The sequence below is a fragment of the Oculina patagonica genome, chromosome 2 (assembly GCF_052425735.1).
Source record: "Oculina patagonica isolate OP01 chromosome 2, crgOcupat, whole genome shotgun sequence".
Taxonomy (NCBI): Eukaryota; Metazoa; Cnidaria; class Anthozoa; order Scleractinia; family Oculinidae; genus Oculina; species Oculina patagonica.
The window spans coordinates 5,000,662-5,015,925 of NC_135759.1; the positions used below are offsets into that span (position 1 = coordinate 5,000,662).

The window sequence follows — 15,264 nt, forward strand, 5'->3', positions numbered from 1 at the left end:
ATTCTGTTTTCGCATTTTAAAGTAGCGTGACAGTGACAGTGACTGCCTTTCTTTTATTTTTTGGGGAATTGCATTATCCAGTGACATTTTAAAACTTACTTCCTTCGAAACTTCAGAAAAACAACAAAACGTACAAGCCAAATTAAAAAAGAATCAAAATCAAGGCAAAAAAACGAAATATTTTGACTCCCTTTCCTTTACCCGGTTTTTGTTGTTGCTTATGTTCTTTACACAAAACCGAGATAGGAAAAATACGGTGCGACAAAGCTAGGAGATCTTTGTCATAATAAATCAGTTGAATGTTGAGCAGTTCTATTTTTATACATGTATCGTCACAATGAATGTCAAGTAAAGTGTAATGAATACTTTGTTTCAGTGAATGGGCAACCGAATGTATCGTCACACGACTGAAGTCCAGCGGACCGGCTGCCATTGAAGGCTATGTGTATGTGTTAATTTGGGAAAGAAGACATTACAAATGATTTTTTTTCACCTTCAATGTATCTGTTTTAAAAGTCTTGTTTACTAAATTAGCGCCGATAGTGAACAGCTTAGAAATACTAGATAATATGTTCAGTACTCGAAGATATTTCCTTACTGATTATGTCCAAGTTCTTTATTTTTATTCTTCTTTTAATTTTAAATTTCATAAGGGTGCAAATAAAGTTGTTGTTGTTGTTGTTGTTGTACTCTAGCTTTACTGTAAGTTTAAATTGAACACCAGTATTTCTAAGCTGTTCACTATCGGCATTTATTCAGACAAGATGTTCCTCTGGTTTATTTAAAAAAACACCTTCTCCTTTTATAGCTGATTGATTAGACAACACCTCAAACTGTTGTTAAAACGTTAACTAAAACGGTCTTTTGTTAAAATTTTATTAAGGAAAACTTGTCTAGTCCTAACGCAAAAAAAGCACGGAGAGCGTGATGAAAAACAGCTGAACAAGTTTTTATTTTTTCCAGATACAAAAGTTATGGATCCCTTAAATTTAACAAGTTGCTTCAAATATTTCATTATTTTTTCCTTAAGTTTGCTATATCGTTACACATTTTGATCCCCTTACACCTTATATATTTTAACCTGACAGCGTCTTTGCTAAGTTTTAAGCTAAAGTTTGTTTTTATCGCACCATCACCCAGATTGGTTTGTTCAGATAACAGTAGCCCGCGATACACTTGTTTCCAACTGCCTTGCTATCGTCGGAAGTGACGTAATTGGGTCTGTCATCAAGACCAGTCCACATGTCAATCCACTTGTCAGTACCATAATGCCATTCCGAGATACCATAGTCTGAATCGAGTGCCAATCTGGATATTGTGGCAAAACTCACAGCAGGATTTCTCTTGTTATGATCTGCTGGGCTGTACTTGTAAAATCCATACACGTCCTTAGACTTCGGATGAAGCGATTTCCCCATTAAAAACATCTCAAACTGTGTTTTGCCTATTTGTGGTGCTCCCGCCTTCCTGTTGTAAATGACCCGGATGTTGTTGACGTCAGCAAACCGGAACATAACTTCTTCCCAGTCCCCCATGTCAGGGTGGATATGACTCGCGGCATCTGCGTTCTTAGTTTTGGCGGCCAATGTTGAGAATCTAGGTTTAAAGAATGGGAAGCTTGGGGAGACCTTTGTGGCAACTAGAGTCCAACCTCCACGCTCAGTTTCCATGTCGCAGAAAGCCTGAAACGAGTCATCTGTTGAGCCACCGTTTGGATCGATCCAGTAAAGTCCGCTGCCACGTCTCTGACCTGAACGAATGAAAAATGAAATTGTGATTAAAACAATTTGCAATTTTTACTGTCTTATGCAAACGTTTTGGATACAATATTTTGTTGAAGTCAATTTTTCAACCTGTTTTATCATATTTAAGATTATTTTTGGGATCATTTTTGTGCGCGAATTTAAGTGGAAGATGACCTTATCTATAAATTTGTAATCCTTTTGAAACTCACCAGATTTTAAAATATCCAAACAGTGACGTTTATAAGCCACGTGACCTTTCCCAGCAGTTACCAATGACAACCACGTGCTTCCATCACAGAGTTGCAAAGATTTCTGGGAATTACTGTAACGCACAGTGCCAGCGGTACGCATTGTGCAGTTGTCAGTGGTGTCACTAAACTTGATCGCGCCATGTGGTTGTTTAGCAGATAAACCAGGTTCCCCTTTTTGGCCCTGAAAAGTGAAAAGTTCATTGCATCCAAGTTAGTTTGCGAAGCGATGATTTCTTCGAATATTTATTTTCTTGTGCTTAGCTCAGGAAATTTTAAAACATAAACAATGAAACTCGCCGTTCATAATGGAGAAGGATGCGAAACCGGCTTTGCATGTTACGAGTGATACACCCAACTTTTGCGAGCTCTTCCTGATAACTTTTTGCCAAGATTTAGCGTTAAGCACAATTTTCTACCCGAGAAGCCAACCAAAGGATCCGAATTAGCAAACATTTAAAAGTGTATTTCGAACATTTTGAGCACTAAGTACATCTTCAGTAAGGTTTAAAGAAATTGAAAGACCATCCGCCCACTTTGGTATCATTTGTTTCATCTTTTTCTCACATTTCCACGATTGATTTGTAATTTTAAACACTTGCTTGCTTTGGCACCCTAATATAATTGTTTTATCTTATAATTAAATCATTTAGTTGAAGATAATAGCGAAGTATTTACCAACCTTCGTACCGTTGATCCTGTCTTTTCCTCGAACTCCTTGCTCGCCTTTGACCCCCTGTGTAGGAAATATCATTTTTTGGATTATTTTATAAACGGAATCACTTCTGCCTTACGTCGAATACGAGGACATTAAAAACTAAATTTTTACACGTACAATAATAACAGGAGATTCACCAACCTATTTGTTTGTTTATAAAGGAAATGAAACTTTCCAAGGATTGGCTCAGCTTTAAGTGGTCACGTGACTGACCACGTCCTTAATTGTAAAAAATATGAGCACGTACAACAAAACTCTTGTTTTCTCTCTCAAAACCTTTACCTCACCTGGCCAAACGTCCTGCTAAACGGGGATTCTGAAAAATGTTTATTGCTTTTTCGACATCATTTCGTTTTTTGCTTAGTCCCATTTCCTCTCCAAAGGAAAGACGTTGTAATTGAAACATAAGAAATAAATTTGTAAATTTCTGATTAGTTTTCTATACTTGGTGGTTACAGACATTCGCAGAAATCTAAATTAGTCAATCGTTACATTTGCAAGTTCTCGTAAACTTGGATTGAAATTTCTATCAATAATTGGGTGTGGTATGTCAAGTGACCGAGCAGGAATGTCCTTTTTACCAAAAAATGAAACATTTCGTACAAATACTTCACCTTATGCAAGTTTATCAACGATAGTTGAATACATTTTAGATTAGACCAACCCCTCCAAAATTTAGCCTGACCCTTGCCTTAATTCACTTGAGCAGTGTCGTGCCAAGGAAGGCAAAAGGGGTTCAGATGTATAACACAATGTTTAGAACCAATGTACTGCTTATTAATTCGCTTGCTTGGTGTTTTTGTTGCCTTCTCCGTCGTGGTTTACTTAACTCCCTTATTAACAGAACCCTCTTCCACCACAAGCTTTTTTGATTAATCAGGATCTAGTCCTTTTATCTCTTTTTCTTTTACAACCTGTCAGTTTTATCACCAACCTTCACTCCGGGTTTTCCGTCGCGTCCATCACGGCCATCGTTTCCTTGAATCAAGAGAAAAATAAAGCAGATTCTTTAACTCTCTTTTTCTACGAGAAATTAGTTAAGTCGAGATCAGCAGACAAGGGGAGATTCTCGCCTTTAACTTAACCTGTGTTGATTTACATGGGAGAAAACTGAAGACGCTTTGTAGTACTGAAGACGCTTTGTAGTATCTTGCGAAGAAAAGCCTGAACAAAATTCTTACAATGTAGATACTCTTTTTTTTTCTTTTCTTTAATTGAAACTGAAAAAATTACTTTAGAACTTGGTAAAAGAAAGCCGGGCTGAGGAGACAATTGCCTGCCACTAATGATACCGTTCTTGCCATCCCGATCGTCTCTTCCTGAAAAAAGAAACAAGAAAATATCCCAGTGAGATAAAACTCAACTGCGAGAAACTAACTGATGAATAACTGAATTACATTGAATTCTAAAAGCATGATTTTTGGTTCTCACCGTCGCGACATATGCAGCATTCTTTCGAGATAGACTTTTCGCATTGAATTTGCTGTGTGCCATTTGCAGAAACCTTAAAAATAAACCCACTCTATTCAGTAACACCGAGGCTCGAAAAGACAGTTGAACATTTCTAAGAGTCCTTGCGGAAATGAAGAATTGCAACAAATTTTAATTAAGGCTTGTTTTCATAAGAACAAGGACAAGTAAAAGCTCAAGCACGAGTCTAAGCATAAATGAATAAGAAAAACAAACACACTCATTCTTTTTATCCTGTCTCCAAATGGCATAAGCATAAGCACATTTCGTTCTTCTTGTGCTTATGCTAATCATTATGCCTCGTGAAAGCCAACCTTTACAGGAATAAATCATATTTGCATATATAGACAGAATATATGCCCCTCAACTTTTCACTGGTCAACTTTAAACTTGCCTTGTTAGTCGATTTGTTCGGTGATAAAAACAAAAATCAACTCATAACACATGCGACGCATTTTAGCTTCCGTCATAGGTGGGTTGAGTTTGTCGAGTTTGAGATTTTCGTCCCTACTGCAAGGGTTTTTTTCTCCGTATTCTCCGGTTTTCTTACCTTTTACAAAACTGGACCATTAACACTCCAAATTCCAGTTTGATCTCGCGAAGCATGCTCACTTTGTAACGCGTTCTCGGCTTTGGATCTCCCCCGGGTGACATGGGGAAGCAGTAAAATTACATTTTCATTTTTTCTGGCCTTTAAGTTTATTTTAGAGGATTTGTTTACAAACAAACTGGCTATAAAATCGGGAAAACTGGTATTGAAACACATAGAATAACATCGAGTGTACATCGGTGTACTTTGCATGACCATAAAAAACTGAGGGCTTTTGCGATTACGGAGTGCGAAAGATGACTCAACTAAGATTAGACTCAACTAACATAAGAGGGTTTTTAGATCCCTAGCTTAGCGCGCAACTGCTACTTAGAACTTCGTGGGGATAATAAAACAAGAGAAACATCATAGTACTGGCCCTGAAAGGAAAAAAATACAGAATTTTATGCACTGCAAAGAAATATTCAGTTAGAAGGTGTATTGAAATGTATTGTACAATAAACTATACTAGTAGTTTGGCGTATAAATTGCTTGTAATGAGCGGTTTCGCTCGACAAAGACGATTATACACAATTAAATTCAGTTTGCCACCTGAATTCTTCTTCTAATTTCTGTTGTTTCTCTTAAACGAGTTCCTCCTCGGTAGGTTTAATAGCCATGCATTTCTGTCGCTGTGTAGCTAGAATAGTTAGAAGTTGAAACCACTTTTATTCAAACGGCACTTGAAGTGCTGGGAGCACGCAATGAAAACGGCGCGAACAGTTAGGTGGTTTACAGTTTAAATTTGCCGGCGTCGCTATTTTCTTGTTTCTAATTGGTTCACGTCATCAGGTAAAAATATTCTAGCCCGCAGAATTCTCCATTTTAGCCTGAAAATGCCTGATGAAATAATAAAAATAATAATGGATGTTTTGTCAGGGGCTTTTTTGAAATCACAAATCAGCTGGCGCTCTCAAAAACAGATGTAACCCAGTTGATGTAATTAATGTGTTACATCTTTTTTAAAAAGTAACACGGTTCCATAAACAAGGGTGGGGATTAATAGAAGCGGAGTGTTAAAGAGAAGAATAGAACAGATTGCAGCACTTCGGAAAAATGTAAAAAAACAATCATAAGTGATTGAGTAAAGGTGGGGAAAAGTTATGTTCTTTAAAGGAATAATAAGTAGTATACAGAATTATGAATATCAAGGCTAGAATTGTTAAAAATCCATTTATTTCGTGACCAGTTACACAATTTTTAAAAGCATTTTTACTAGCTCATGTTACGATTTAAAAGCGACTTGATAGTCTTCTCTATCGTTACACATTCACCTTATTTTGACTTGTCAGCGTCTTTGCTAAGTTTTCAACTAAAATTTGTTTCTATCGCACCATCACCCAGATTGGTTTGTTCAGATAACAGTAGCCCGCGATACACTTGGTGCCACGCGCCTTGCTGTCGTCAGAAGTGACGTAGTTGTTTCCGTTGCTGTCAGCACCAGTCCACATGTCAAGCCACTTGTCAGTACCTTCGTGCCATTCCGAAATCCCATGACTTGTATAGAAGTGCCAACCGGGATATTGTGGCGAAACCTTGAGCGGGATTTCTCTGGTTATTATCTGCTGGGCTGTACTTGTAAAACCCGTGCACGTTCTTAGACTTAAGAAGAAGTATTTTTCCATTAAGAACTTCTCGAACTCTTTTTTGTCGTTTTGTGGTGCGCCTGCCTTCCTGTTGTAAATGACCCGGATGGTGTTGACGTCAGCAAACCGGAACATGACTTCTTCCCAGTCCCCCATGTCAGGGTGGATATGACTCGCGGCATCTGCGTATTTAGTTTTAGCGGCCAATGTTGAGAATGTAGGTTTAATGAATGGGAAGTTCGGCGAAACCTTTGTGGCAACTAAGGTCCAACCTCCGCGCTCAGTTTCCATGTCGCAAAAAGCCTGGAACGAGTCATCTGTTGAGCCACCGTTTGGATCGATCCAGTAAAGTCCGTTACCACGACTCTGACCTGAACGCCGAATGAAAAATGAAATTGTGGTAAAAGAAAATGTTGAATGTTTTTTTGCGCACGCAAAAGTTGTTATCCAATTTTTTTACCTGTGGTGAAATAAATAAATAAATGCGCTTTATCATAAGTAAGATTATTTTGGAGCTAATTTTTTCGCGCGAATTTTGGCGGGACATGACCTTATCTAATTCGTAATCTATTTGAAACTCACCTGATTTTAAAATATCCAAACATTGACGGCCTTGTTTATTAGCCACTTGACCTTTCCCAGCAGTCACCAACGACAACCAAGCGCTTCCATCACAAAGTTGCAAAGAACTCTGGGAATTACTGTAACGCACAGTGCCAACGGTACGCATTGTGCAGTTGTCAGCGGTGTCAGTGAACTTGATCGCACCATGCAGTTGTTTACCTGATAAACCAGGCTCACCTTTTTGGCCCTGAAAGTGAAACGTTCATTACATCCAAGTTAGTTTGCGAAACGATGATTTCTTCGATTATTTATTTTCTTGTGCTTAGCTAAGGAAGTTTAAAAACAGAAACAATGAAACTCGACGTTCATGTTTTGTCGCCAACCTTCACTCCGGTTTTTCCGTCGCCTCCATCATGGCCATCTTTTCCTTTAATCAAGAGAGAAATAAAGGAGATTCTTTCACTCTTTTTTTATTTATTAGAGAACTTAGTAGAAGTGAGCTCGAGGTCAACAGAAAAAAGTCAAATTCTCGCCTGTAATATAATTTAAGCTGAGTTGGTTAAGATGAGAGAAAACTGAAACATTTTTGTAATTTTTATCTTGGGAAGAAAAGCCTGATAGAAATTCTTAAAATGTAATGATTGTTGATTTATTTTCTTCAATCGAAACTATAATAATCACATTGCAACACACTATATTATATTACAATATTATGTATATTATATATATTATATTACATTACAATAAACTATATTAACTATATTACAAACCGTATAATGATCACATTACAACTTGGAAAAAAGAAAGCTGGGTTAAAACTGCCTGCCACTGAAAAAATAATTAATTTCTCGAACACTGCGGATAAGCTTCAACTCTTGCCAACAATACAATATTTATTTACGATACCGTTTCTGCCATCCCGACCGTCTTTTCCTGAAAAAAAAAACAAAAAAAAAACAAGAAAATATACCAGCGATATAAAACTCAACGCGAGAAAACACTAACTAAATAACACTGGATTCCAAAAACATGATTTTTCGTCCTCACCGTCGCGACACATGCAGCATTTTTTCAAGAAAGGCTTTTCACACTTGATTTGCTCTGTGCCATTTGCAGAAACCTTAAAAATAAACCCGATCTATTAATACCAAGGCTCAAAAAGACAGTTGAACATTTCTAAGATCCCTTGCGGAAATGCAGAATTGCAACAAAATTTATTTAAGGCTGATTTTCATAAGGACAATGAATAAGAAGGACAAACACGCTCATTATTTTTATCCTGTTTCTCAGTGCCACAAGTATAAGCACATTTCGTTCTTCTTGTGCTTGCTGCTTATCCTTATGCCTTGTAAAAGCCACCATTAACAAGAATAAATCAACTATATATAGACAAAAAAATTTGCCCCTCAACTTTTCATAGGTCAACATTAAACTTGCCTTTTTAGTCGATTTGTTCGGTGTACTTGCAAAACAACAAAAGAAAAAAACCAAAATCAACAAATAAACCAAGCGAGGCATTTTAACTTCCATTCCAAGTGTCTGCTACAGCGAAAGAGCTCATCGATAAATCATTGGTGTTAACGCAAAATAATATTTAAACTCAAACGGGTAACAACAGCATGAACCAGCGGCTAGACTGTATTATTTAAAAATGTTTCCGTATTTGGAGTTGTGTTTCAGAATAAGCGTGCTACACGATGTTTCAGTTTATAAAGCTATAAGCAGTACATGTTGTATGTTTCAATATCTCAGTGAGGCTGCAGCTGTAATTTTTCATTATATGTTTGTGGTTAGGGGTGGACCATTAGATTTTTGATGGGGGGGTTGTGCAAATCCCAAAAAAAATATCGAGCATGTGCTTCTGGTTTAAAAAAAAATCATGCAGAATTGTTAAGAAGGAAAAAAATATCGAGCAGCCGTAATCAGAGCGTGGCAAAGGATTTTTGCGTGACGCATGACGGCCCCTGAAGTAGCTGTGAGTCACACTGGGCATCGCATATTTTAATGCGTGATTTGGTATTTTGCAAGCGCGTGACGCGTGATTTACCAATTAGATTTCCTATTAAAGTGAACCCTCTGATCCAGAAGGGCATTATGATTCAAAGAGGTTCATGCATTCAGATTCAAAACATCTTTCCGAACATCCACCTGTTGTTGCGAATTGCATGTACAATTCCAGTGACATTAGCAGACAACGAGTGCTCAAACAGCACTCTAAAACTAGTCAAGGGCCACCTTCGAACGACGATGACAACCGAGACTCTCGGGCCTGGCTTAAATGAGTAGCCATTACGAAAAGCCTGTCGATTACGATGCTATAGTTCAGAAATTTGCCGAACAACAACCTCATAGAATGTTACTCGTTGATCCAATTTTTGAGAAATAGCGAAGACAAATATATTACAGTGATTTCAGTTTCATTTTCTAAGAGTCAGTTGATCTTGTACTGTAAAGTCTTAAACGTAGTCCTTGTTTAATAAAATTTAAACCGTCCACAATCACCCCTCAAAAAGCTGGAAACCGCATTTCCGAGGACTTCAATTTCAAAATTTCCCGGGGGAGCATGCCCCCGTACCCCCCTAGAAGGGTCTGCCTTCGGTGGCCCATTTTTTGAACCCCCTTGTTAGAATCCTGGATGCCCAAGGAGTTGGAACCATTACATGCAAGTCTGGAGGCTTTTCTGAGTAGCGTTACGTAATTAGCAGGAAAAAACGTTCGCTTGCCCAGTGGGTAAGTGATGCATAACATCCACTAGCCTGACAGTAAAATCCACTAGCCCCAGGCTAGTGGAGATGCATTTCTTTGTACATTGAATAAAGATGAAACTTTTTACTGCTTTGAAAAAGATGTAAACTTTAAAAGGCATTGCGTGTTAAGTGGTTTTTAATAGGGTGAATTATGTCAATTATGAGTGGCTGGTGATGGTCAAGTTAACTTCAAAATTTGTGTTCCAAATTTCCATTAAAAAAATATCGTGCAAGAACCTGAAGATTAAAAAAAAAATTCTGCAGGGCTGGAAGAATAAAAAAAAATATCTAGCAGCCTAAAAATCTTGCAACCCCCCCATCAAAAATCAAATGGTCCACCCCTTATGAGAAATGCTTCATTGTTGGTAAGGTTGAGTTTGTCGTCCTTGCTCCGGCGGGAGCAAGGACGGTTTTTATCCGAATTCTTCGGTTTTCCTATATACAAAGACCACCAACTCTCCAAATTCCAGCTCGATCACGATGCATGCACGCATTCCTTTAAAGGGTATCTCCCCCCGTGTGACATGGAAAAGTAAAAATAAATTTTCATTTTTTCCCGCCATCAAGGTTATCATTTTATTATCAAGGTTATTATGTTAGAAAATATTTCAGCAAACTGCTTTAATTGAAACACAGAGGATAACAACAAGTGCACCTCTGTGTACTTTGCATGACCATAATACAGACAGTTTTGCAAAAGCAATAAAATATAAAAAAGGAAAACAAAGACATAAAAAACTGAGGACTTGTGAGATTACGACGACTCAACTGAGATCAGTCTCAAACTAACAAAAGAGCGTTGTTAGATCCCCAGCATTATAGCGCTCAAATGCTTCTTAGAACTTTGTGGGGATAATATAACAAGAGAAAACATCATAGTACTGGCCGTAAAAGGGAAATAGTACAGAATTATATAGACCGCTAAGAAATAGCCATTTAGAAGTGTTAACATTCAATATTATAATAAACTGTACTGGCAGTTTGGCGTATAGATTGCCTGTAATTTGCGGGCTTCGCTCGACAAAGACAATTTTACACAATTAAATTCAGTTTGCCACCTGAATTCTTCTTCTAATTTCTGTTGTTTCTCTTGAACAAGCTGAGAAAATTCAAAATTTTCTTTCTCGGTAGGTTTAATAGCCATACATTTCTGACGCTATGAAGATAAAATAAATGTGAGGAGTTGAAAGCGCTTTTATTCAAACGGCGCTTGAAGTGCTGAGAGCAAACAATGAAAACGGCGCGAACAGTTGAATGGTATCCAGTTTTGATTGACTGTTTTCGTTATTTCTTGTTTCTTGATTCACGGCAGCGGGTTAAAATATATTCTAGCCCGCTGAAGTTCTTATTTTAGCCCGCAAAATACGCCACAATACCCGATGAAGCGAGGAGTTATTGTCTTGAGCTCTAGAACATTTATAATAACTGTTTGATAGAAAAACGGAACGCTTAGTAAAAAGTAAAAAAAAAAAAAGAATGGAACAGACACAGATTGCAGCACTTCGAAAAAGTGGAAAAAGGATAATCATAAGTGATTAAGTAAAATTAGGAAAGAGTTATTTTCTCTTTAAATAATAACAGAATAAAAAAATATCTCAGACTAGAATTGTTAAAAAGCCATTTATTTCGTAACCAGTAACACAGTTTTTAAAAGCATTTTTACTAGCTCATGTTTCGATACAAAAGCGACTTGATAGTCTTCTCTATCGTTACACATTTTACTCAAGACACCTACACCTTATTTTAGCTTGACAGTGCATGGCTAAGTTTTCAACTAAAGTTTGTTTCTATCGCACCATCACCCAAATTGGTTTGCTCAGATAACAGTAGCCCGCGATACACTTGGTGCCACGCGCCTTGCTGGCGTCGGAAGTGACGTAGTTGTTTGTGGGGTCAGCTGTGCACCATATGTCAAGCCACTTGTCAGTGTCTCCGTGATATTCCGAAATCCCACGGTCTGAGCCAATAGCCAATCTGCCAATCGTGCCAAATCCCACAGCGGGACTTCTTTTGTTTTTATCTACTGGGCTGTATTTATAAAATCCGTGCACTTTCAAGCCAGTTAAAGCAGATTTCCCGATTAAGAAATTCTCGAACTCTGTTTTGTCGTTTTGTGGTGCGCCTGCCTTTCTGTTGTATATAACCCGGATGGTGTTGACGTCAGCAAACCGGAACATAGCCTCTTCCCAGTCCCCCATGTCAGGGTGGATATGACTCGCGGCATCTGCGTACTTAGTTTTGGCGGCCAATGTTGAGAAACTAGTGTTGATGAAGAGGAAGTTTGGGGAGACCTTTGTGGCTACTAGGGTCCAACCTCCACGCTCAGTTTCCATGTCGCAAAAAGCTTGGAACGAGTCACCTGCTGAGCCACCATTTGGATCGATCCAGTAAAGTCCGCTGCCACGACTTTGAGCTGAACAAATTGAAGATGAAACTCTGATTAAAAGAATTATTATAGCGGGATGTAAACACATTTTCGATGTCTGTTTGAAGGCGACTTCAAAATGCGCGTGAACTCACCTGAATTTAAAATATCCAAACAGTGACGGCCTGGGATAGAGGCCACCTGACCTTTTCTTTCAATCACCAATGGCAACCATGCGCTGCCATCACAGAGTTCCAAGGCTTTCTGGGTACTATTGTAACGGACGGTGCCAGCGGTATGCAGTGAACAGTTCTCAGCGGTGTCACTAAACTTGATTGCTCCTTGTGGAGATTTTCCGGGTAAACCACTTTCTCCTTTTTGGCCCTGAAAAAAGAAAACAACCAAAAATCGATCACTCAATCAACAATTAGAATATGTACTTTTCTTCAGCTGCACAAAACTTCTGGAGGAAAATAAGTGAACTCATTTATGTTGGTTGACTATTGCAAACAAGTTAGTGAAATCTCTTGAGTGGAAGTAACAAGTAATAAAAGAAACGGCTTCCCATCTAATTTGTCGAATTTTAGTAACCAGGAAAAGTGATCCGTGATCGGTGAATGTGCTTGCGAATCGGATGATTACCACCCAACTGTTTTAAGCATTGCAGAACTTCGTATCTTTCAATAACTTGATCAATAAAACAGGGAATGATCCACCAATTTTCAGTGCACTAATGATCTCGTAGATTCATCTTTCCCGTCGATTTCCTCCTTTCGAAATCTTTCCGCGCCTTAACCTTCTACAAAGGAAACATTATTTTTTTAAACGGAATCCCTTCAGTCTTAGGCGAATGCATGTGAAGAACCTACTGAACTGAAAATGAAGAGATAAACTAACCTTTATTCCGTAATTTCCTGTTAAACCTTGCTCTCCTTTCTCCCCCTACAATAAAAAAACAACAAGCTTTTAACTCCATCTCCTAAGAAGTCAAAATTTCAATTTGACAAACAGAAATCGTCGTTTTGTAATGTAAAGATTCACCAACCTTTGTACCATTTATCCCGTCAATTCCTCTTAATCCTTGCTGGCCTTTCTCCCCCTAAAACAGTGAAAAAAAATTTGTGATGCCTCAATCATTACACGTAATATAAAGTTCAACTCAAACCAAAAACAACATTGAGTACCAACCTTTGTACCGTTTATTCCATCATTTCCATTCAGTCCTTGTTCACCTTTTTGTCCCTAAAATAAAAAAAATAAATAAATAAATAAATACCGTCCTCTCCACAACTGAATCATTTATTGAAACAGAAAATCGAACTTTGACAACAAATAAAAATACAAGAGATTCACCAACCTTTGCACCGATTATTCCTTCCTTTCCTTGCAAAACTTCTGGCTTTCCTTTTTCTCCCTAAAATGGAGAAAAAGAATTATCACTTGCACTGCGATTCAATTCTTCAGATTTCTTATTAAAAAAATAAGAACATTGTCGATGAACAGAAAGCTGAAATACTCGAATATTTGAAATTAATCAACATCTTTTCTTTATTTTCCATCTCTCTCTTTTTCTTTATTAACAATGTTCATTTTTTTTTACCAACCTTCACTCCGTTTCTCCCGTCGCGTCCATCCCGGCCATCCTTCCCTTGGATCAAGACAAAAGAAAAAAGATAGTTTACTTCTTTCTTCTTTTATAATTATGAAACAACGCAAGCATACTAGCAGAAGAAAGTAGAGAAAAACTGGATTTTTCGCCTGCTTTAACTGACTTACAATTTTTGAGCAGCTCTTAACGAATAATTTAAAGTTTCTTCGATCAAAAACTGAAACGAACAGCTTGCTAGAACTCGGACTAAAAAATTGCCTAACTTATTGAAACTGAACGAATATTATTTTTCGACTTCTGACAAAATTCCACTGTTGCCAATGTTGAAATTTTTATTTCTGATACCGTCTTTGCCATCCCGACCGTCTCTACCTGAAAACAAAAAATAAAAATGCTCAAATTAGCTAAAAATTCATACACAAGAAAAGCGTGATTCAAAGCAACTGAATAACACCGGATTCTGAAAGCAATATTTCCCGCTCTCACCGTCGCGGCAGTAGCAGCATTCTTTTAAGGACGTCTTTCCACATTGGTTTTGCTGTGTCCCGTTTACTGAAGCCTGGAAAATAAACCCCTGTTGCATAAATATCGAGAATGTCGTAGATCTAAGAGCAAACTGAACATTTCTTAGAAAGCGCGCTCAATGTAAAATTGCCAAAAGTTTCCAGTTGTAACAAATGCCCTTCAACTTTTCAGAGGTCAACTTTCAAATTACCTTTTTTGTCGATTGGTTCTGAGTGCTTGCAAAAGAACGCAAGATAAAAACCAAAGTTAACACAAAAAGCAAGCGAAACATTTTAGCTTCCTCTCCTTTGTTAAAGTTTTGCTTTCAATGAAAGAACTTGGCGATAAATTAATATTTTTAAGTCGGGGATTATGTTTACTCTATAGTAAAACGAGAAAAAACGGCATGAGCAAGTAGCTAGACTGTCTTTATTATGATAATTTCGTTGGTAAGTTGTTTCAGTACAAGAAAACAATCAAAGATTTCCTATTTTAACTTTCTTTTTACTAGTCTTTCTCATTTCTTAATTTATATTTCTCATGTAGGTGTGAATTTAAAATAATCGAAGCGGATCTGATCTAATTTTTGACAAATAAATCCTCTGAGAAAACAGAGTCAATTGAAACGTGTGCTAATAGAAATACTCACTCCACTGTTTATTTGGATTTGCTATGTCATTTGTGTGACTAGATGGTTGACAACAGAGTTGCGTTACAAAGATTTCAGGCTTTCACGTGTCAATATTTTTGTGGGACGGGAGGCGACACGCGAGCGTCCCCTTTTTTCTTGCGACCCGAATCGCAAATCTCGCCCGCGGGCCGGCAGATCGCAACTCGTACTACAAGTAAAGCCTTGTTCTAGTCCACCGAATCCTGTTCTCCGCTTCTGAACGATACTTTCGGCTGGAATTCTAGCCTAAAAATTAGAAGGAGCAGATCGCTGTACAGCAGCCAGGGGTAATTATCAATGATAACAAATCTGTTAAAACTATAGTTTTTTTTGCAGAAAGATCCTTCTTGCCATTTCGTTTTTCCAGTTCTTGTCATGGATACCAAACAAGAGCGGCTTCTCTACGTTTTCCCATGATCATTTCACAGTTTTCTCTATACCTTGACTTG

General features: G+C 37.8%; 4 protein-coding genes across 6 annotated transcripts in view; all 4 read right to left on the reverse strand.

The window, feature by feature from the left end:
• The window catches only part of LOC144642793 (uncharacterized), a 59,427-nt gene extending 50,881 nt beyond the window's left edge, over nucleotides 1-8,546 (reverse strand). For both annotated transcript variants that reach the window (XM_078501872.1, XM_078501871.1), the window contains exons 1-2: nucleotides 8,358-8,546; nucleotides 4,143-4,215 (exon numbers count right to left, since the gene is read on the reverse strand). In XM_078501872.1, the coding sequence (XP_078357998.1) occupies nucleotides 4,143-4,215; nucleotides 8,358-8,450 (166 nt within the window). In that variant the 5' untranslated portion in view covers nucleotides 8,451-8,546. The remainder of the gene's footprint in view (nucleotides 1-4,142; nucleotides 4,216-8,357) is intronic.
• Nucleotides 1-15,264, reverse strand: part of LOC144642787 (uncharacterized) — a 74,094-nt gene that overhangs the window by 50,789 nt on the left and 8,041 nt on the right. The gene's annotated exons all lie outside the window — the stretch shown is intronic.
• On the reverse strand, nucleotides 816-3,991 carry LOC144642828 (fibrinogen-like protein A). Its single transcript, XM_078501918.1, has 4 exons — nucleotides 3,646-3,991; nucleotides 2,676-2,729; nucleotides 1,955-2,177; nucleotides 816-1,750 (listed from the first exon to the last, which is right to left on the reverse strand). Exons 3-4 carry the CDS (start codon nucleotides 2,094-2,096, stop codon nucleotides 1,122-1,124), a joined length of 771 nt encoding a protein of 256 aa, XP_078358044.1. The 5' UTR covers nucleotides 2,097-2,177; nucleotides 2,676-2,729; nucleotides 3,646-3,991; the 3' UTR covers nucleotides 816-1,121.
• On the reverse strand, nucleotides 5,871-14,463 carry LOC144642797 (uncharacterized). 2 transcript variants are annotated; one of them, XM_078501877.1, is made up of 10 exons: nucleotides 14,357-14,463; nucleotides 14,128-14,200; nucleotides 13,987-14,013; nucleotides 13,637-13,680; nucleotides 13,390-13,446; nucleotides 13,221-13,274; nucleotides 13,078-13,131; nucleotides 12,930-12,974; nucleotides 12,188-12,416; nucleotides 5,871-6,727 (listed from the first exon to the last, which is right to left on the reverse strand). In XM_078501877.1, exons 1-10 carry the CDS (start codon nucleotides 14,435-14,437, stop codon nucleotides 6,096-6,098), a joined length of 1,296 nt encoding a protein of 431 aa, XP_078358003.1. In that variant the 5' UTR covers nucleotides 14,438-14,463; the 3' UTR covers nucleotides 5,871-6,095. The 2 variants fall into 2 exon arrangements, with proteins under 2 accessions (XP_078358003.1, XP_078358004.1); XM_078501878.1 differs by lacking the exon at nucleotides 5,871-6,727 and adding an exon at nucleotides 11,273-12,080.